Below are 21,950 nucleotides of genomic sequence, written 5' to 3'. Positions count from 1 at the left end.
ATTTGGACAACTTGTCAGTGTCCCTCTGAAGTCGCTCATTCGCACAATTCATTTTTGCCCTAGCTTAGTATGAGGGGAGGCAGTGGTGTAGCTGTATTGTTACTGGACTAGTAAACCGGAAACCCAGGATAATACTATGGGGACCCAGGGCCGGGATTCTCCCCTACCCGGTGGGGCGGGGGGTCCCGGCGTAGCAGAGTGGCGCCAACCACTCCGGCGTCGGGCCTCCCCAAAAGGTGCGGAATTCTCCGCACCTTTAGGGGCTAGGCCCGCGCCGGAGTGGTTGGCGCCACGCCGACTGGCGCCAAAACCGGCACCAACAGCCTTTGACGCCCGCCGCCCGGGCTGGCCGAAAGGCCTTCGCGGTTCGCGCATGCGCCGGTGCGTCAGTGGCCGCATGCGCGGTAGGGGGGGTTCTCTTCTGCCTCCGCCATGATGGAGGCCGATGTGGCGGCAGAAGAAAAAGAGTGCCCCACGGCACTGGCCCGCCCGCCGATCGGTGGGCCCCGATCGCGGGCCAGGCCACCGTGGGGGCACCCCCCGGGGTCCGATCGCCCGGCGCCCCCCCAGGACACCGGGGGCCCGCTCGCGCCGCCAATCCTGCCGCCACCAGGGACTGGCCTCTCAGCGGCGGGACTTCGGCCCATTGCGGGCCGGAGAATCGCCGCAGGGGGGCACGCCGATCGGCACAGCGCGGTTCCCGCCCCCGCCAATTCCCGGGTGGCGGATAATTCCAGCCACGACGGGGTATACGCAGGCCCTAGGCGATTCTCCGACCCTGCGGGGGGTCGGAGAATTTCGCACCAGGTTTGAATGCCGTCACTGCCGATGGTGAAATTTGAATTTAATAAAAATCTGGAATTAAAAGTCTAAGGATAACGATGAAACCATTGCCGATTGTCGTAAAAACCCATGGGAGGGATTCTCCGGGTCAGAGAGTCCCCGCGAACGGGCCATGCCACCCCACACTGACACGGTTCTCCACAGTGCGGAGAATTGGCGCCATTGGCACCGGCGTAGTTGGCGCAGCACCGGTCACAGGGCCGCTCTATGCGGCCGGACCGCTGATTCTCCGGCCTGGTTGGGCTCAGCGGCCGTAGGAAAAAGAGCCGGGTCCCGCCTGCGCCGTTCTGACCTGCTCTGGGCCAGCGGGACCTCGGCGTGTCAGGGTCGGGTGGCGGCCTGTGGAGAGGGAGGGGGGTTCCGGCCTGGCCCGTGATCGGATCCACCGATTGGCGGGCCGGCCTCTGTGGCTGGGGCCTCCTTTCGTGTAGCCCTGCGCCATGTTGCGTCGGGGCCGGCGCATTGAAGGAGGCTACTGCGCTTGCGCGCCAGTGACACTGCGCATGTCCTCGTTGGTGCCGCGCAACTGCGCATGCGCGGATCCCGCGGCGCCCAGTTTGCACCGGGATCTGTAGCTGGAGAGGCGCGAACCGCTCCTGCGCCGTGCTGGCCCCCTGTAGGGCCAGAATTAGACGTTGGAGCGGCCCGTTCATGCCGTCGTAAAACGCGACGGCCTTCCATCTGGTTCACTAATGTCTTTTGGGGAAGGAAATCTGCCATCCTTACCTGGTCTTGCCTATATGTGACTCCAGGCCCTCAGCAATGTGGTTGACTCGTAACTGTCCCCTCAAGGGCAATTAGGGATGGCCAATAAATTCTGGCCCAGCCAGCGACATCCACGTCCCACAAACAAATTTTTTAAAAAACATGATTTTGTCCTCAACACCCACTTCAATATCATTAGTATAAATCAGAAAAAGCAAGGATCGCGAAGAGCCCTGGGGAACACCGCTTTCAACTCGTCAACTCACTTTCAACTTTCATTTAATTTAATTTCTCCAGTCTGAGAAATGCCCATCTATACCCATCATAATCTTATACATCCTCCTTCATAACTCAAATTCTCCATCCCAGGCAATATCCTGCACCCATTTCCTGTGTAAGCCCCATTCTTCCTACAGTGCAACAATCAGAGCTGCACACAGGACTCCATCTGTGGCCCACCCAAAGATTTGTACAGATCCAACATAACCTTCCTGATCTTTGAACCTATGCCACAACTGATAATGGCAAGTCTGCCTTCTTAACTACACTAATAACCGCTCCTGCTATCCTCAGGGGTCTGTGAACAAGCACCCCAAGATCCCTCTGTACCACCGAGATTCCTACCGTCCTGCGATTCATCGAGTAACCCCTTGTATTGTGCTACACCTCACACCTTTTAGGGTTAAATTCCATCTGCCACTGATCTGCCCATCTAATCAGAGGCATGGACAGGGTAGATAGGGAACAGCTGTTCCCCTTAGTTGAAGGTCACAAGTGGGCACAAGTTCAAGGTGAGGGGCAGGAAGTTCAGGGGGGATTGGAGGAAAAACTTTTTTACCCAGAGGTAAATGCCCTGCCTATGAGGCAGGTTGTCTCACATCCTTTAAAAAGTACTTGGATGAGCACTTGGCTCGTCTTTACATTCAAGGCTGTGGGCCAAGTGCTGACAAATGGGATTTGGATTGGCAAATCAGGTGCCTTTCATGCAGTGGTGCGGACTCGATGGGCCATATGGCCTTTTCTGCACTGTATTTTTATGCGATTCTGCGACCTCTTGCAACATAAGACCTTCTTCCTTACTATTAACAACCATGTCAATCTTTGTGTCATCTGCAAACTTGATCACACCCTAGCTCCCAATTCTCATCTATATTGTTTATATATTTCACGAAAAATAAGAGACCTGGCACCAATCCCTGTGGACATCCCTCCAGTCACACAAACAGTTGTCTATCGCCACACTCTGTCTTCTACCACTAGGTCAATTTTGGATCCAACTTTCCAAGTTAACTTGGATCCTGTGTGCTTTTACCTTCTTTATCAGTCTCTTATGTGGGACTTTGTCAAAGGCTTTGCTGAAATCCATATCAACTACATTAACTGCAGGGACAGCACGGTGGCACAGTGGTTATCACTGGGACTACAACACTGAGGATCACAGCCCTGGGTCACTGTCCATGTGGAGTTTACACATTCTCTCCGTGTCAACATGGGTTTCACTTCCACAACCCAAAGATGTGCTGGTTAGGTGGATTGGCCACACTAATTTGCCCCTTAATTGGAAACAAAAACTTGTACTCCAAATTTTTTTCAAAAATACACCAACTGCTATACCCGCATCTACACATCTAATCACCTCCTCGAAAAAATCAATCAAATTTGTTTGGCATGACCTCCCTTTAACAAAGCCATACTGATTATCATAGATTATCATAGAATTTACAGTGCAGAAGGAGGCCATTCGGCCCATCGGGTCTGCATCGGCTCTTGGAAAGAGCACCCTACCCAAGGTCAACACCTCCACCCTATCCCCATAACTCAGCAACCTCACCCAACACTAAGGGCAATTTATCATGGCCAATTCACCTAACCTGCACAACTTTGCACTGTGGGAGGAAACCGGAGCACCCGGAGGAAACCCACACACACACGGGGAGGATGTACAGACTCCGCACAGACAGTGACCCAAGCCGGAATCAAACCTGGGACGCTGGAGCTGTGAAGCAATTGTGCTATCTCTGATCAAACCTTGCCTCCCAAGTGGAAATTAATTCTCTCCTTCAGAATTTTCTCCAATAGTTTCCTGACCACTGATGTGAGACTCACTGGTCTCTGGTTTATCTCTACAACCTTTCTTGAAAAGTGGAACCACATTAGCTGTCCTCCAATCCACTGGCCCCTCCTCTGTGGCCAGAGAGGAATTAAAAATTTGGGGCAGAGCCCCTGTAATTTCCGCCGTTGCATTCCACAGTAGCCTGGGATACAACTCATCTGGACCTGGGAATTTGTTCACTTTTAAACCCGCCAAAACCTCCAATACCTCCTCGCTCCCTATGTCAAACTGTTCAAGAAACTCTCCCTCGCCCCAAATTCTGTTCTTACATCCTCCCTCTCCTGAGTGAAGACAAATATGGAGTACTTGTTTAACACCCTACCAATGTCCCTGGCTCCACAAACAGATTGCACCCTTGGCCCCTAATGGGCCCAACTCTTTCTCTGGTTAACCACTTCCTCTTAATGTACTGATAGAATATCTTGGATTCTTCCTAATCCAACCTGCCAGTGCTTGATGCTCCTTGCTTGCCCTCCTAATTGCTTTCTTAAGTTCCCCCTGCATTTTCTATAGTCCACGATCTCTGCTGATTTTCTACTTTTTATCAGCTAAAAGCCTCTCTTTTATTTCTTATCCAGTCCTGAATATTCCTAGACATCCAGGGTTCTTCGAGCTTGTTACTCTTGTCTCGACATCCTGGGCACAGTCAATTCCAGCCCCACTTGACCCGGAGTCGCAACACACTGCCTTCAGGCATTTGCAGCTACCAGCCGGACCAATCACCAAATACAACCTGCAGTAACACTTGAGAATATTTTCTTTATTAAATGGTCAACAGTAATAAAGATTTGAAATATGTAATATTCTACATATCACACTAACCATTAAACATCAAGGAAATGCCACCGCTCCATATTGGCACCAATACAAAACTATATCAGCTCATTTGCACAAAAAAAACAAACACACAGAATCGTCCCCCACAGATTCCTCAACACAAAGAGTGGGTTATCATATCCAGATCTTTGTCGTAGAAATAATTTGTCCAATGCTTTACTTGTTCCACCATTCCCCGTCCAGGAGCCACTGCTGTGCAGGCCCTCCCACACACAGCCCAATTTCACCAGAACCAAATCCTGGCATCCATATATTCCATTGGTGCTCATGGTGCACGAACATCCTCGACTTCCAGCATGTTTAACCCGCGGTGACATGCCAGTTACATGCAGCACTCACCACACCAGTAGCAAAAGCATCAGCAATCTGCAAAAGCACTTCTTCAACCGCGTCATCAGGTGGCCCATTTGGATCAATGTCATGCACCAGGTCCCGCAGCATCTTCTTGCTTCAAACCAGATTGCCTTCTGGACTCATGCATCCCCTGGAGGACCCAGGTAGCTTGGAAAAAATTGCCCTTCTTTCTGGCTACAGAAAAGGAAGGAAACAGCAACAGCAGCCTCCAGGAATCTGCAGCCACAAGCAGGAGCAAGCAGCAAATACAACCTGCAGTTGTGAAGTCCTCTCACAACTAACAAGGCCAATTCCTTATTTGCAATAGCCTTCAGCTGTGAAGCAAGAGGCTTCTCATAGTCAAAGGGAGTCAAATTGATTTCAGCATATCACAAAGAACAGTGTTTGGTAGAGCAGACAAGCAATAGCTGCAGTTGCCCCCGTTATGGGTATCCACAATATTTAAAGATGGCTTGAAGGCCTCACAGACAAGAAGCCTCTTGACCTCAACTCACCACCCCACCTCCCCCCCCCCCCCCCCCACCCCCAGCCCAGCAGCAACCCCTTACCTGGAATGTTTCAGCCCCCCCGACCAAACCCAAAACCCTTAGGTGTCTCCTTATCTACCACACACCCCCCTCCCGCCCCCAACACTGGGGTAGCAGCTCCATGCCATTGAGCTGTATGTCCAAAATGGAAATGGCTACTCACCTCCACATATCCTCTCAGCAGCTATTGCGCCAGCTTCACATTTTTAAAAAGGAGTACTAAATGATGCCTGCGTGATTCCTCGCTGATGAGCAAGTTAATTCCCAGGAGGCCATTACATTCAACTTCAAATTTTGAAAATGAGATGGAAATTGGTGCTAATTGGGGTCAATGATATGCATGCCATATTTGGCCGTGATCTGTCAGTCTCCATTGGGAGCGGGTCAGTTAGATGGCAAACTGATTCGCACCCAGCATGAATCTCGATTTCGGCCTTTCCAGCTATTTTACTGGCATGTTGGGTGCAACATGGTGGTTAAATCGTGCCCGGTTTAATGCGATCCACCAGTCGAACTATGTGCATGGCATCACACTGGCAGTATGCAAGTGCCATTTTACACCAACAGGATGTTGCCATTCAGCCAAAAAGATGTTCTATCTACATTCAAATTACCAATGTGGTATATGAATTTCAGTGCCAAAACACTTCTCCGGAGCATTAATAGGAAATATTGAGAAATTCGGAGATGCGCATAGAGATACTAGGACAAATATCAAGAAGCTAGAACACCTTGCTTAATTTTTCCCTTCTGGAATAATCTTTTTATTTTTGGCACTATCATCTGCCGTGGATGTCAAATACAATCACAGAATCTCACCATTCAGCCATTTGATCGTATCCTCTGTGCGAATCTTTTCTTGTGGTCCCATGCTCTTGACCACGGCGGGATCCTTACCCTGAAAATCAGTCGTCGTCGCTGTGTACAGCACTTGATCTGAAAGCAAACCCATAAAATAAATAAATAAAACCAATCCATAGAGATATGCAGCCACAAAGCGCCCACGTCCATTCATCATCACTATTCAAGGGAAGAAATCAAATGCAAAGAACAAAATGCTATCTGTTCTGTAAATTATGAAAGGAAAATGCCAGAAAATGCTCAGGGCATCAGCATTAATTTCCAAAGGATGGCAACACTTAGCTCTACCTCACCACCATCTTTTGCAATCCCTCCACCCGCTCCAAATTGTCAGACTGCTTCACTGACATCCAGTACTGGAGAAGCAGAAATTTCCACATAAATATTGGAAAGATTATAGTCTTCAGTCACAACAACAAATTTCACCTGTAGCCACCAAGTCCATCCTTCTCTTTGAGGCTGAGCTAGACTTCACATCGTCTCAAACTGACTACATGTCCATGCCATGGTGAAGATCACCTATTTTTACCTCTGTAACATCGTATGACTTCATACCCACTTCAGCTCATCTGCTGCTTCAACTCTCATCCATGCTTTAGTACGTGTAGACTTAACTATGCCTACAGGCCCCGCCCCTTGGCAGTACCAACCTAGTACCTTGCAGTCCGAGGGGTAGCAATGTAGTAAAAGCTTTCCCAATAACTGCTGCCAAGTTCCCGAGGAGGTGAGGGTCAAGGGGTGCTTGCACTTGGTGTTGGTGCTTCCTGGGATGGGGCTCATTGGCTTTGTTTACATTTAATTACATGCCCGTTATAAACCTTATGATTGACAGGTCGAGGCAGTTTCAAAGGGACACATCAGATTGCCTATTTATATAGCTCTGCAGGGATTAACTCAAGAGTAGCAGGTGTTTTCCGAACCACAGTTTTTCAATGAGACTGCCTCTTTGTTCTCAAGCACACTTCTCTACCAAAATGAATCACCTCACACTCTGCTTTATGCGTTTCCTTCTGTTGCTTTTCCTCTCTCATGATCTCCAAAGCCACCTACTTCTGCTGGGTATGTGTATCAAAGAACCAGTTGCTCATCTGCCCCCTTCCTATTTGGCTAGTTTTCACATATGTTTTGACAGTGAGGGCGGATTTTCACCAAGTCAGGCCAATTCAAGAGGCCTTTAAAACAGGTGTGCAAGACTGGTTTCTGGGATTCCTGCTTCCAGCAATTTTTTCCAACAGGTACTAAACCCACACACAGCACTCCCAACCTCATTGGTGCCACTGCAGGAGTAGGCATCTCGTACTCCCAATGAGCCATATAACAATGACAAGTCTTGAAGTACACTTTAAAAAAACTACCTATTCAGAAATCTTCTCTTAAAAACCTATTGCGCTTACAACCCTAAGAAAGTGTCAATCAGAGCCATTATAGCATCAATAACTGAAGCTTTAGCTCACTTCACACTTCCTAATTTTGTCCAAATAAACATACAGACATTGAAGAAGAGTTCAAAGACACAATGGGCGATATTCTCCCTTCTGGGAACTAAATCCCCACGCCTGCCGGAAAATGGACGAGAATCACTTCGGACTTTTTCCGAGAGAGTGCAGCGTGCGTCCCGCAGCTCCGGCTGCAGGTGGGGCCCTGCAGTTACGCCTGCGCGGCCACACATGCGCACGGCGCCAGCCCCCACACAACATGGCGGAGCCCTACAGGGGCCCGTCGCGGAGGAACATAGGCCCCCACCCAGAATGAGCACGCCCGCCGATCGGTAGCCCCCGATCCCGGGCCTGGCCACCGTGGGGCCCCCCAGAGTTGGATCCCCCTGCCCCTCCACCAGGACAGCCGCCACAGCCAGAAGGCCGAGGTCCCACCGGGTGGGACCACATGTGAACCACGCCGGCAGGACTCAGCGGGCACACGGCCCGTCAAGCACGGAGAATAGCCTTGGGGGCGCTTTCAACGGCCCCCGACTGGCAGCGCGCCGTTCACGTGCACGTGACTGGCACCGATGCCCCGGTCGCCAGATAATCGCGTGCCGGCGTGGAAGCCTATTTTGGGCAATTCTCCGCCCCCACACCGAGCGCGATTTTGGTGCGGAGGGTTGGAGAATCCCACCCAATAACTTACTACAATCTCAAATCAAAGCAAACACTTCACTTCTACCTGTGAGAACAGGCCCCCACAGAGCTAATTTATTCATGAATCATGGAGGTCAACCAAGCATTCATAATTGTGAATTGTATTAAGGGAAACAGATGGCCTTATTAGGAGTGTCAACAGGTTATTTAATTGAGAGCGGCATCACGGAAGATTACAATGCGTGTCTTCATCCAATGCCTAATTCTGCACTTACAGCAAGAAAACAGGACCAGGGTGATTAGCAATCAGGTGCAGTGGTCCTGGTTAACCTTCATTGTCACACGGATTTCGTATCTGGAAGGCTGAGGGAACTTTCTGCTGAGTAATTTTGAGACATAATATGGACCAAAGGTAACATGCTTGAGGGACTCAAGGCCTCTCTGTCACCAGTGGCACTTCTGTTGTAAATTAATGAATCGAGATTGATTGCTATTAGTCAATAATTCCACCATTGTTGTATCATATGGCAACTAGGACTATAGTAGGACTATTTCTCGTCCAGCAATTGCTACATTTCAATGCACCTATGGAACAAAATCACAGTACGAGTCAAGCAAGGCCCAGACAAACATCATCCTTTCTCAAAACCACTTACCTGCCAAAGTTGCGGCAAATGGTTGCATTGGTTCAAATGGACATTTCCCACGTCCCTTTTCCTTTCCTTGAACTCTACTCTCTGTTGTGTTGACAGAACCGAAGATTCTCTGAAATACAGTGTTGCACATCTCTGAAGTGTATGTACTATAAAGGACTTGGAGCCCAAAAAGCATAAAAGCACATAGGGAAAATTTCACCTCCCCAGGGCATGTAGGGGAGGAGAAAATAGAGGGAAACATTAAAAAGGAAAACCAGACCCTAACCTACTCACTTCTGGATTGAACAGGTAAGTTGTGTGTTGGTCAGCAGAAGTCAGCTACATGGTCTATTGAGCCTGCACCTTCTGCCAACCTCTTATTCGAAGACTGTGATCCCTAGATTCCCAGTCAGGAAAAACATTTTCCCAGCATTTTTGAAAAAGAACATAAGAACACCTACCCTGGCAAGCTCCTTAAGAACTTTATAGGTGCAATGGACTGTGCGCTTGTTGCACAGTTTATGGTCCAGGAAGAGAATTCCCCATCCACCAGGTTTATCTCTTAAGTATCATGCAATAAAACCATCCACAATCGGACCTCTTGATCTCTTTCAAAGGAGGGTGTTTAAAATCCCGAAGACATGTGAGGGAGGAAACAGGTAGGGAAAACATGAGAAGGAAAACTAGACCTCAACCTACTCATTTGTTGTGTTAACAGAGTCAGGTTAGGTGGTGGTCAAGCGATCTGTGATCAGAACGTTGGTTCATCACCAAGATCTTTTAAGGAGACTATGACTAAGGAGATATGGTGGGGGAAATGAACACCTTAATTTGAAATATACACACAAATTTTAATAAAAATTTATTGAAAACTTTTCATTTACAACAAATACGACATTAACATCGAACAGCCCAGAAAACGACTTATCAAATCGTACACTATCATACAAAGGAAAAGAAAAAAAGAATCCAACCAAACTTATACATCGCAGCCAAAGAAAGACTAAAATAACCTACCCAAATAATAACTATTCCCCCCCCCACCCCTCCTCAGCAGCTGATGGTGACTAATGCTTTAAAGTAAGAAATAAATGGCTGCCACCTCAGGTCGAACCCCTCCACTAATCCCTTAATGGTGTTCTTGACCTTTTCCAGACATAAAAATTCTACAAGGTCACCCAACCAGGTTGAGGCACTGAGTGGAGCGCAAGATCTCCATCCTAGCATAACTCACCTCCGGGCTATCAATGAGGCAAAGGCAAGAACCTCCAGCTTCACCCCAGTCTGCAACCCGGGGGGTCTGACACCCCGGAAATGGACACCAACGGACAAGGCTCCAGACCAATGTTAAGAATTGCTGACATAGTGCTAAAGAAGGAGACCCAAAAGCTTACCATCATTGCACACAACTAGAACATGTGGGGGTGGTTAGCGGGCCCACGAGAGCACCGCTCACACTTGTCCTCCACTCCCACGAAGAACCCACTCATCCTGACCTTGGTTAGGTAAGCAACTTAAGCTGAATCAGGTTGAGCTGCGTGCAAGAGGAAGTGGAGTTCACCCGAAGGGCTACACCACTTGTCCTCATCCAAAATAGATTCCAGCTCTCCCTCCCACTTCTCCTTCAGCCGGTCCAGCGAGACAGCCTCCACTGACAGAATCTGTCCATAAACTGCGCCTCCCCCCACCGGCCTTTGAGGAACCCCCATATTTCCAACCCCACCAACCTTATGGAGGGCCACAGGACGTCCGTCCTACTTGGCAAGGCCACTGGCCCAATTCCTGGCAGTGCCAACCTGGCATCCAGGCACCCTGGAAATGCCCCTTCTAACCTGGCAGTGCCACGAGCATTCTTGGTGCTCGGGCCAAGGTATCCGGGTGCCAGAGGGAGAGCCAGGGTGCCACCCTGCCCTGTCCCTGACCACCCGGGGTCTCCAATGGCCTGGGAGACCTGCCCAGGTGTTGTTACGACTGGTCCACGTTTGTGTGGACCAGTACTAAATGGCGCCCTGGAGAGGTATCTCAGATGTGGCATTGGAGTACCGGGCAAATCCAGCAAACGTATAAGTAGCTCACTTAAATCTGCTGGCCTAGATCATGCCAGTGAGGGAGAGATCCATATCGTGACGTCTCGTGAGATTCCGTTGAATGTCGCAAAACGTTTTGAGCATCACAAATCTCGCAAGAGGCTCTTGCGAGATGCCACGACACAGTCGGGTGTGGTGAGGCCGCTGAATCGTGCCAGTCATCCTTTCATTGGTTCACCCATCACCTTTTCTTCACCATCAGCCTGCAATCGCTCTGTTCCAAACTGAAAATCGTCATTCTCATTTAAAAGATCCCCTTACGCAGTCTTTCAAAGTTGCTGCTGCAACCCCTTCAAGATCATGTTTCCTTTGTCCAAACTCTCTCCTCTATCAGTTGAAATGTGGGGTCAAAGGGCCATCGGTTGAAAACACAACTACTGACATCTCTTGAAAAGACACAGACCCTTGGTTAACTGCAACTCCTACCCCTGTACTACTATCCCATTAATCCTAAATTTGATTTCCTGCTGATCCCCAGTTCTGCCAAAAGAAACAGGAGGTAGGTTACTAACAATATTCCCCATTCTGCCCACCACATCCACCTTTGTACTGGCATTTGGGACTGCCTATTATGTTATTCTCAAACATTATCATACTATTAAGCAAGAAGTTGTCCTCTAAGTGCCTTAATTCAGGCAGAAAGAGGTGTTTATTAATTTGGGCTACAATTGCCCTAATCACTTTGTCTAGTATTAAAAATGCACTTACAATATATGCACAGTGAGGATCAAAAGCATATGTTCCGCAGGCGAAGAGATGTGTATCATTCCAGGCTTTCAAAATTCGAATGTAGTTATAGCATTTATTCTATAATAACCAAAACAAAAAAGTCAACCAACAGGAAATTGAATCACAGGACAAGAAGTCATTTTCAAATTGTTTTGCTTTGCTGGACTGTCTGTGTCTGTCAGGCCCACAAATTTGAAAACGCAAGCCATGGATACAATTAATTTGGGCTCTGCTAAGCTTTCATTTTTCTCAAAATTCAAAATATAGGCCTGTGACATTAAGAACTTTTGAATCAATAACATAGGTATACTTGGACCTGATCAATATCTATAAATCACAACAATATTTTCAGTGTTTACAATTGATGGGTCTAAATATCATGTGGAGTTGCTGAAAAGAACAAAACAAGTACAAAGAAAAAAACAATTCAATGCAAAAGAATCAAACTCTACTTGCTTGAACATGTGCAGTCAGATTCCACATAACTAAAAGAATGTCACAATTGAAGGAAACTGCCAGCCAGGGGTCAATTAATTAGAGAGCTTTCAACAATAGAAAAGATGTCTAATATACCCAGAAAGCCCATCTCCATCAAACCATTCCAAATGAGAAAGAAATTAAAGTCATTGCACTCCACCTTCACATTCATGCTCCTCTATGACCGCTAACGACAGCATCATTAGCATTCACCAACCCAGCTATGGGTTGCAGTTTTTGAGAAGGAAAAACAATCCGGGCTTTAATAATAATCTTTATTGTCACAAGCAGGCTTACATTAACACTGCAATGAAGTTACTGTAGAAATCCCCTAATTCAACACAAGGTCAATCAACTGAATTGTCATCAATGAACATAACTGGCATTCTATTGGAAAATCCACTTCCTGAATTCGTCTTGACATTAATAATTAATCAGTCCAATTGATCTCCTACTCATTAAATGCATTATTAAGCTTTACTTTCCAAAAGAAAACTGCTAATGCAGCCAGAACACAGTGCACAAAACAAACAACCGGAAGAGGGAAATCTTCACTTAACCAGTCCCACAAGAAAAGACAGATTCCTTGTACGTTTGTCTCTATGTGGAATGAGACTTGTGCAGAATGGTTACAGTAGTTACCTGTGAAACAAGAGGATATTGAACTAGGTGGGGTCAGGACAGAATAAGTCCATGCAAAGCATCAGATTAAGGGTGAAGAGTGGAATTTTGGAAATAGATACATCGTGGGCAGGATTCTCCGACCCCACCGCTGAACCGGAGATTCAACCTGGGGTGGCGTGAACCTTGCCCTGTCGCCCAGACGCCAGCTGCCGAATGCTCCGGCGCCGGTTTTTTGGCGGGGCGGAAATCGCGCCGCACCGGTCGGGGGCCGTTGGCAGCGCCCCCTCCCCGGCAATTCTCCGCCCCACGATGGGCCAAGCAGCCGCCCATTTTCGGCCTGTCCCGCCGGCGTAAATTACACAAGGTCCTTACCGGTGGGACCTGACTCTGCGGGCGGCCTGCGGAGTCCTCGGGGGCGGGGGGACCTGGCCCCAGGATGGGGGGGATTCCGCACCTTCTGGGTAGCCCAACGCCGGAGTGGTTCACGCCACTCCTCAGCGCCAGTACGGCCCGCCCCGCCGGATACCGGAGAATCCCGGCCCGTATTTACATCCACCGTGTCACACCCTGTCAGAATTTTGTAAGTATCAATGAGGTCACCCCTCATTCTTCAAAACTCTAGGGAATACAGACCCAGTCCCCTCAATCTCTCCTCATAAAACAATCCTGCAATCCCAGAGATTAATTTATGTACTTCCGTAGCATTCATCCGATGGCATGTAAATCCTTCCATAAGGGGAACAAAACTGTGCACAATGCTACAGGTGATGTCTCACCAAGGCTCTCCATAAATGTAGCAGGTCATCCTGACACCCCTACTGAAATCCCTTTGTGATGAACGTCAGCTATCTTAATTGTCTACATTCAGCAGAAATTCCAGTTTAAAAAAAATAAACTGGGCAGCACAATATGGTAGCACAAGTGGATAGCACTGTGGCTTCACAGGGTCCCAGGTTCGATTCCCCGCTGGGTCACTGTCTGTGTGGAGTCTGCACGTTCTCCCCGTGTCTGCGTGAGTTTCCTCCGGGTGCTCCTGTTTCCTCCCACAGTCCAAAGACGTGCAGGTTAGATGGATTGGCCATGCTAAATTGCCCTTTGTGTCCAAAAAAGTTAGGAGGGATGATTGGGTTACGGGGATAGGGTGGAAGTGAGGTGTAGACTCGACAGCCAAATGGCCTCCTTCTGCACTGTATGTTCTATGTTCTATGAAACAGCAAAAAGGATAAAGTTTTAAATTTATAGAGTGTTGGGTGTTGCTCCGTACCAATCCTTCCGCCCTCGAAGAAAACAAAAATGAATTGTTTCTTTGTTTGTGTGGCCTTGTGAAAGAAAAGCAGGAGGTAAAGAGGTATGTAGTCTGTCTCTCATTTACACTAGAAAGTTAAACACACAATACGACTAGCAAGGGCAATGACAGCTCCCTGCTGCATTTCTGAAGTTTAAACTTGGGTCAGGGTATCAGCAAGGACACTGTCCTCTCCTGTGGTGTGGATTGCATTTAGGTTTACCTGCGGCATTCAAAATAGGTCTTAATTGATGGGGCGGAGGCAGTCTATTGAGGAGTTAGAGTTCTAAATTCTTTTCTCTTGGAGATTAGGGACAAGCAAAGCATTTGACACAATTGACGACAAAACCTCTAAGAACTCGGTGCCTTTTTAAATCCTGATTATGTACCTTCTAAAGGGTGTGGAGCTTTGGCAGGATGGTTACCATTCAGGGGATTAATAATGGTCAACCTGCTCTGGGCTAGCCATGGGGGGAATTCCGGGTTTCTCACCAAGGTCCTTTGATCGTAGAGCTGAGCTGTTCTTGTCCAGCCTAATCTTTTGGACACTCAGGGGCAATTTAGCATGGCCAATCCATCTAACCGGCATATCTTTGGACTGTGGGAGGAAACCGGAGCAGCCGGAGGAAACCCATGCAGACGGGGAGAAAGTGCAAACTCCACACAGGCAGTTTGGTGTACTTAAGGAGCTTGAGAAGATATTCAGTACGGCCTTAGAATTTGAACCTTTGGTTTTTCCATTGCCGGTAATGAAAATATTCTAACTTTTGCGGCACAGAAGAATGTCCCTTACTTCTGGATTAACAATAAAAATCCTTCAATTCAGAATTGGCATAATATTATCAGGGATTGTATCCCTATGGAGTTCCCAACTTGCATGTTCTGTTCTAAATCGGATCCCAATCTCAAATCATAGTTTCCGTTATGTCTGACTTGCTCCGACAAGGGTTTCCACAAGTAATGTTGTACCATCTTGAACTCGCTGCACCTTTTACCATGTTTTCATAGAATTTACAGTGCAGAAGGAGGCCATTCGGGCCATCGAGTCTGCACCGGCTCTTGGAAAGAGCACCCTACCCAAGGTCAACACCTCCACCCTATCCCCATAACCCAGTACTAAGGGCAATTTTGGACACTAAGGACAATTTATCATGGCCAATCCACCTAACCTGCACATCTTTGGACTGTGGGAGGAAACCGGAGTACCCGGAGGAAACCCACGCACACACGGGGAGGATGTGCAGACTCCGCACAGACAGTGACCCAAGCCGGAAACGAACCTGGGACCCTGGAGCTGTGAAGCAATTGTGCTAACCACAAGGCTACCGTGCTGCCCACATGTTTTCATGTCTTTATCCTTTTCTCCTCCATCCTCTAACTTATCGGTTCATTGTTTTTCATTATATAATGGGAGCCTCAAGGTTGATGATTACATTATTTGTAAAAATGGAAAAAATCCAATAAGAATATGGATATTTTAAAAACTCAATAACTCTTCAGGGCTTGAGCTTCCTACCAACACCCAACTCTGCCCAAAATCTCCATTGCACTACCTGAAAATCTTGTTCTTGAAATGGTCTCATCATTCACTGACCCTGGCATCAGGAGAGGCCGAAGCAAATGTTTCCATTATAATTTCAAAAGAACAAAGAAAAGTACAGCACACGAATAGGCCCTTCGGCCCTCCAAGCCTGTGCTGACCATGCTGCCCGTCTAAACTAAAATCTTCTACACTTCCTGGGTCCGTATCTCTCTTTTCCCATCCTATTCATTCTATTTGTCAAGATGGCCTTTAAATGTCACTATCGTCCCTGCCTCCACCACCTCCTCTGGCAGCAAGTTCCAGGCACCTTGCCTCATACATCTCCTCTAAACCTTTCACCTCGCACCCGAAACCTATGCCCTCTAGTATTTGACCCTGCCACTCTGTCTATGCCCCTCATAATTTTGTAGACCTCTATCAGGTCGCCTCTCAACCTCCGTCTTTCCAGTGAGAACAAACCGAGTTTATTCAACCGCTCCTCATAGCTAATGCCCTCCATACCAGGCAACATCCTGGTAAATCTCTTCTGCACCCTCTCTAAAGCCTCCAGATCCTTCTGGTAGTGTGGTGACCAGAATTGAACACTATACTCCATGTGTGGCCTAACTAAGGTTCTATACAGCTGCAACATGACCTGCCAGTTCTTATACTCAAAGCCTCAGCCAATGAAGGCAAGCATGCCGTATGCCTTCTTGACTACTTTCTCCACCTGTGTTGACCCTTTCAGTGACCTGTGGACCTGTACACCTAGATCTTTCTTTAGCTTCATATGGCCCAGAGAGAGTGTGGTGCTGCTCCTGACCATGCAAGGAAACCTAATCTATTTCTCACTGGGTTTTCCCACCTTTAGGATAGCCTTGGTATCTACACGGATCTTCCGAAAATTAAAAGTGGGGCTAGGGTCACAAGTATTACCGAGTGACCACCCAATGAAAACTGACACAAAACTTATAAACTTTTCTTTTAAATTTCGAGTACCCAATTCATTTTTTCTAAGGGGCAATTTTGTGTGGCCAATCCACCTACCTTGCACATATTTGGGTTGTGGAGGCAAAACCCACGCAAACATAGGGAGAATGTGCAAATTCCACACCGACAGTGACCCAGAGCCGGGATCGAACCTGGGACCTCGGCGCCGTGAGGCAGTAATGCTAACCACTGCGCCACCGTGCTGCCCCTCCAAAACTTAGAAACTTAAAATCTGTGCATCTCTGTTGGGAATTTGTTCTGTTTGATCGAGTCTGTTTAGCTATTTAATTTTCCTGCCTTTCATCAATGATTTTAAAAATATTTTGATCCAAACATTGAACTTTCATCTTGCTTTAATCAGCATTAAGGGACAGCTCAATAACAAGCAAAACTCTAATTTAAATTTTCCTTTTTGCCTAAATAGAAAATATTACAAATATGCATATATTTCCTATCCCCTTGTGATGCTTTTCTTATGTGGCAAACATTTGAGCTCTTCAGAAAATAAATCAGATTATTAGGGCAGACAGCAGGGAAAAATGTCCCCATTGTTCTTCTTTCCTGGTGTCCACAAAAGCGTACTTGTTAAGGAGTGGCAGTGCACCCCCTCACTGATCTCATCAGAAGAATTAACCGGCAGAACATTCTGGTCACATGAATTATATATTACAATATAGATGGAACACTTAACATTGCACCGAGACGGACTCTAAAAACTAATCTGATAGATTGAAGCTTCAATCACCAGATTGTTCAACAATTTTCCCATTTGCCAATCGATACTAATGCCCATCACCATATCCCCGTGCTGTGATTAGTTTTAATTCTGAAAATGTTAACAACATAGAAAAGAATGGAAAATATCCTTCAAAGGTACCAAAAAACTGTACTATGATCTTGTATCACACATGTTCTTCTGTCAAAAAGAAACTCGCAGTTCCCTTTTGAATTTGTTGGCACTAGCTAGTCATTATCTCCTTGGGTGGCCTGTTCAACACATTCACTATCATCTGCATGAACCCTAAAGGGATCAGATTCATTTTGCATGATGTGGAGATGCCGGCGTTGGACTGGGGTGAGCACAGTAAGAAGTCTTACAACACCAGGTTAAAGTCCAACAGGTTTGTTTCAAACACGAGCTTTCGGAGCACGGCTCCTTCTTCAGGTGAATGGAAAGGCTTGTTCCAGAAATGTTTATATAGACACAGTCAGAGATGCCCCGGAATGCGAGCACCTGCAGGCAATCAAATCATCAAAGATGCAGAGAGAGAGGTAACTCCAGGTTAAAGAGGTGTGAATTGTCCCAAGCCAGTTCAGTCGGTAGGCCTCTGCAAGTCCAGGCTTGTTGGTGGGGGCCGAATGTAATGCGACATGAATCCCAGATCCCGGTTGAGTCCGCATTCATGCGTGCGGAACTTAGCTATAAGTTTTTGCTCAGCAATTTTGCGTTGTCGCGTCTCCTGAAGGCCTCCTTGTAGAATGCTGACCCGGAGATCAGAGGCTGAATGTCCTTGACTGCTGAAGTGTTCCCCAACTGGAAGGGAACAGTCCTGCCTGTTGATAGTCGCACGATGCCCGTTTATTCGTTGTCGCAGTGTCTGCATGGTCTCGCCAATGTACCACGCTTCGGGACATCCTTTCCTGCAGCGTATGAGGTAGACTACATTGGTCGAGTCGCACGAGTATGCGCCGCGTACCTGGTGGGTGGTGTTTCCACGTGTAATGGTGGTGTCCATGTCGATGATCTGGCATGTCTTGCAGAGATTACCCTGGCAGGGTTTTGTGGTGTTGTGGTTGCTGTTCTGAAGGCTGGGTAATTTGCTGCAAACAATGGTTTGTTTGAGGTTGCGCGGTTGTTTGAAGGCCAGTAGTGGGGGTGTGGGGATGACCTTGGCAAGATGTCCATCCTCGCTGATGATGTGTTGGAGGCTGCGAAGAAGATGTCGTAGTTTCTCCGCCCCAGGAAAGTACTGGACGACGAAGGGTACTCTGTCAGTGGTGTCCCGTGTTTGTCTTCTGAGGACTTGCAGCCTGGACTTGCAGAGGCCTACCGACTGAACTGGCTTGGGACAATTCACACCTCTTTAACCTGGAGTTACCTCTCTCTCTGCATCTTTGATGATTTGATTGCCTGCAGGTGCTCGCATTCCGGGGCATCTCTGACTGTGTCTATATAAACATTTCTGGAACAAGCCTTTCCATTCACCTGAAGAAGGAGCCGTGCTCCGAAAGCTCGTGTTTGAAACAAACCTGTTGGACTTTAACCTGGTGTTGTAAGACTTCTTACTGTATTCATTTTGCAGACATTTCTTCTGCACGGTCAAATTCAAGAGAATTTGGACCAGCTCAGTGGGCCGCAATGTTCTGAGTAAATCCATGTTTCTATCATTGCAAACTATGTCGCCCTACTTATCTACATGTACCCAATGTCGTCCAAATTATCCGCCTAAGCAGATGTCAATATAATGCCTGAGACTCATTCTCCCGAAGTAAACTCCTGGTCAAATTTAGCAGATAGAGTATAATCTCGGAAAATGTGAATTAGTCCATTTTGGCACAAAGAACAGAAAAGCAGTATATTATTTGATTGGGGGAAGACTGTAGAATTCTATGTTATGGGTCGGTACAAGTGATAGGAGAGCAAATAGAATGTTGGTGTCTACTGGAATAACGAGGGAAAGAGTAGGGCTAATTCAGGACCAAATAGATAATCTGTGTGTGGACCCAGAAGATGTGGGTACAATTCTCAATGAATACTTTGCATCGATCTTCACAATGGAAAAGGACAACACAGGTGTAGACATCAGGGCAAAGGATTGTGAGATATTAGAAGAAATTAACATAGAGAGGGAGCAGGCACGAGCAGGGTTAGCAGACGGTGGATAAATACACATGTCTGGATGAGATGTTTCCCAGGCTGTTGAGGGAGGCAAGATATCAGGGACACGGGGCATGGTGGTGGCATTGTCACTGGACTAGTAATCCAGAGACCCAGGGTAATGTTCAGGGAACTCTGGTTCGAATCCCACCACGACAGATGGTTAAATTTGAATTCAATGAAAAATCTGGAATTAAAAGTTTAATGATGACCATGAAACCATTGCCAACTGTTGTTAAAGACCCATCTGGTTCACTAATATCCTTCAGGGAAGGAAATCTACCATCATTCCCTGGCCTGGCCTACAAGTGACTCCAGATTCACAGCAGTGTGGTTGACTATTAAAATGCCACTCGTTCAAGGGCAATTGGGGAAGGGCAACAAATGTCTGCGTGCCCACAGCCCATGAAAAGATAAAGAAAAAAAAATTTCAAATCTTCTCTGGCCTCAGATGAGGACTGTGGACAGCTAAAATTGTAGCATCATTAAAAAGGGAGGTAGGGATAGACCAGGGAATGATAGGGCAGTCAGTCTAATCTCGGTGGTGGAGAGGTTACTAGAAATAATTCTGAGGCATGGATTATATCTGCACTTGGACACGCACCGATTAATCAGAATTGTCAGCATGGATTTGTGAAGCGAAGGTCTTGTTTGACAAATGTAATCAAATATTTTGAAGAGATAACCAGGAGTGTTGATGAACATAATGCATTTGATGTGGTCTATATGGACATTAGTGAGGCTTTTGATAAAGTCCTTCATGGCAGACTGGTGAAGAAAGTAAGGGCCCTTCGGTTCTAAGGCAAAGTGGAACATTGGATCTGAGAGGCAGGAAGCAGAGAACAAAGAACAAAGAAAAGTACAGGCCCTTCGTCCCTCCAAGCCTGCGCCGACCATGCTGCCCGTCGAAAGTAAAATCTTCTACACTTCCAGGGTCTGTATCCCTCTATTCCCATCCTATTCATGTATTTGTCAAGATGCCCCTTAAACGTCACTATCGTTCCTGCTTCCATCATCTCCTCCGACAGCGAGTTCCAGGCACCCACTACCCTCTGTGTAAAAAAACTTGCCTCGTACATCTCCCCCAAACCTTGCCCCTCGCACCTTAAACCTATGCCCCCTAGTAATTGACCACTGTACCCTGGGAAAATCCTGACTATCCACTCTGTCTATGCCCCTCATAATTTTGTAGACCTCTATCAGGTCACCCCTCAACTTCCTTTGTTCCAGTGAGAACAAACCAAGTTTATTCAACCTACCCTCATAACTAATGCCCTCTATACCAGGCAACATCCTGGTAAATCTCTTCTTCACCCTCTCCAAAGCCTCCACATCCTTCTGGTAGTGTGGCGACCAGAATTGAACACTATACTCCATGTGTGGCCTAACTAAGGTTCTTATCAGCTGCAACATGACTTGCCAATTTTTAAACTCAATGCCCCGGCCAATGAAGGCAAGCATGCCGTATGCCTTCTTGACTACTTTCTCCACCTGTGTTGCCCCTTTCAGTGACCTGTGGACCTGTACACCGAGATCTCTCTGACTGTCAATACTCTTGAGGGTTCTACCATTCACTGTAGATTCCCTACCTGTATTAGACCTTCCAAAATACATTACCTCACATTTGTCCGGATTAAATTCCATCTGCCATCTCGCCGCCTAAGTGTCCAAACGATCTAAATCCTGCTGTATCCTATCTTTTCTTTTTTTTAATAATTTTTATTCAAATTTTCACATTTTCACAAAAAAGAAAACAATAACAGAAAACTCTAAGAACAAAAAAAACAGAACCCCCGTCTGTAAATACAAAAGAGAAACAATAAATTAACGCCCGTCATTGGCAAAAAACAGATATTCAACCCAAAACAAAAACAACGAGACAACCCCCCCCCCCCCCCCCCCCCCCCCCCCCCCTCCCGTTGCTGCTGCTGCTGACCTTTTGTTTTTGCCGTTCTGCCAGGAGATCTAGGAATGGTTGCCATCTCCTGAAAAACCCCTGCACTGACCCCCTTAGGGCAAATTTCACCCTCTCCAATTTAATAAACCCCACCATATAGTTGACCCAGGCCTCCACGCTTGAGGGCCTCGCATCCTTCCACTGAAGAAGAATCCTCCGCCGGGCTACTAGGGACGCAAACACCGGAATCTTTCGCCTCCTGCACTCCCAGCTCCACTGCAACCCCAAATATTGCGACTCCCCAGCCTGGATTGACCCTGGATCCTACCACCCTCGATAACGTCCTTGCTACACCCTTCCAAAATTCCCCCAGCGCTGGGCATGCCCAGAACATGTGGACATGGTTTGCTGGGCTCCGAGCACCTAATACACCTGTCCTCAGTCCCAAAAAACCAGCTCATCCTTGTCCCGGTCATATGAGCCCTATGCAGTACCTTAAACTGTATGA

At 47.2% G+C, this 21,950-nt stretch overlaps 1 protein-coding gene across 5 annotated transcripts in view; it reads right to left on the bottom strand.

The window, feature by feature from the left end:
- sema4f (sema domain, immunoglobulin domain (Ig), transmembrane domain (TM) and short cytoplasmic domain, (semaphorin) 4F) overlaps positions 1 to 21,950 on the bottom strand; it is a 335,297-nt gene that overhangs the window by 125,764 nt on the left and 187,583 nt on the right. For all 5 annotated transcript variants that reach the window (XM_038793156.1, XM_038793155.1, XM_038793152.1 and 2 more), the window contains 3 exons: positions 11,749 to 11,847; positions 8,975 to 9,083; positions 6,199 to 6,315 (listed from right to left, as the gene is read on the bottom strand). In XM_038793156.1, coding sequence (XP_038649084.1) covers positions 6,199 to 6,315; positions 8,975 to 9,083; positions 11,749 to 11,847 — 325 coding nt within the window. The remainder of the gene's footprint in view (positions 1 to 6,198; positions 6,316 to 8,974; positions 9,084 to 11,748; positions 11,848 to 21,950) is intronic.

Source organism: Scyliorhinus canicula, chromosome 3 (assembly GCF_902713615.1).
Source record: "Scyliorhinus canicula chromosome 3, sScyCan1.1, whole genome shotgun sequence".
Taxonomy (NCBI): domain Eukaryota; kingdom Metazoa; phylum Chordata; class Chondrichthyes; order Carcharhiniformes; family Scyliorhinidae; genus Scyliorhinus; species Scyliorhinus canicula.
The sequence above is the reverse complement of the archived record's forward strand: the minus strand, read 5'-3'. Positions and strand labels throughout refer to the sequence as shown.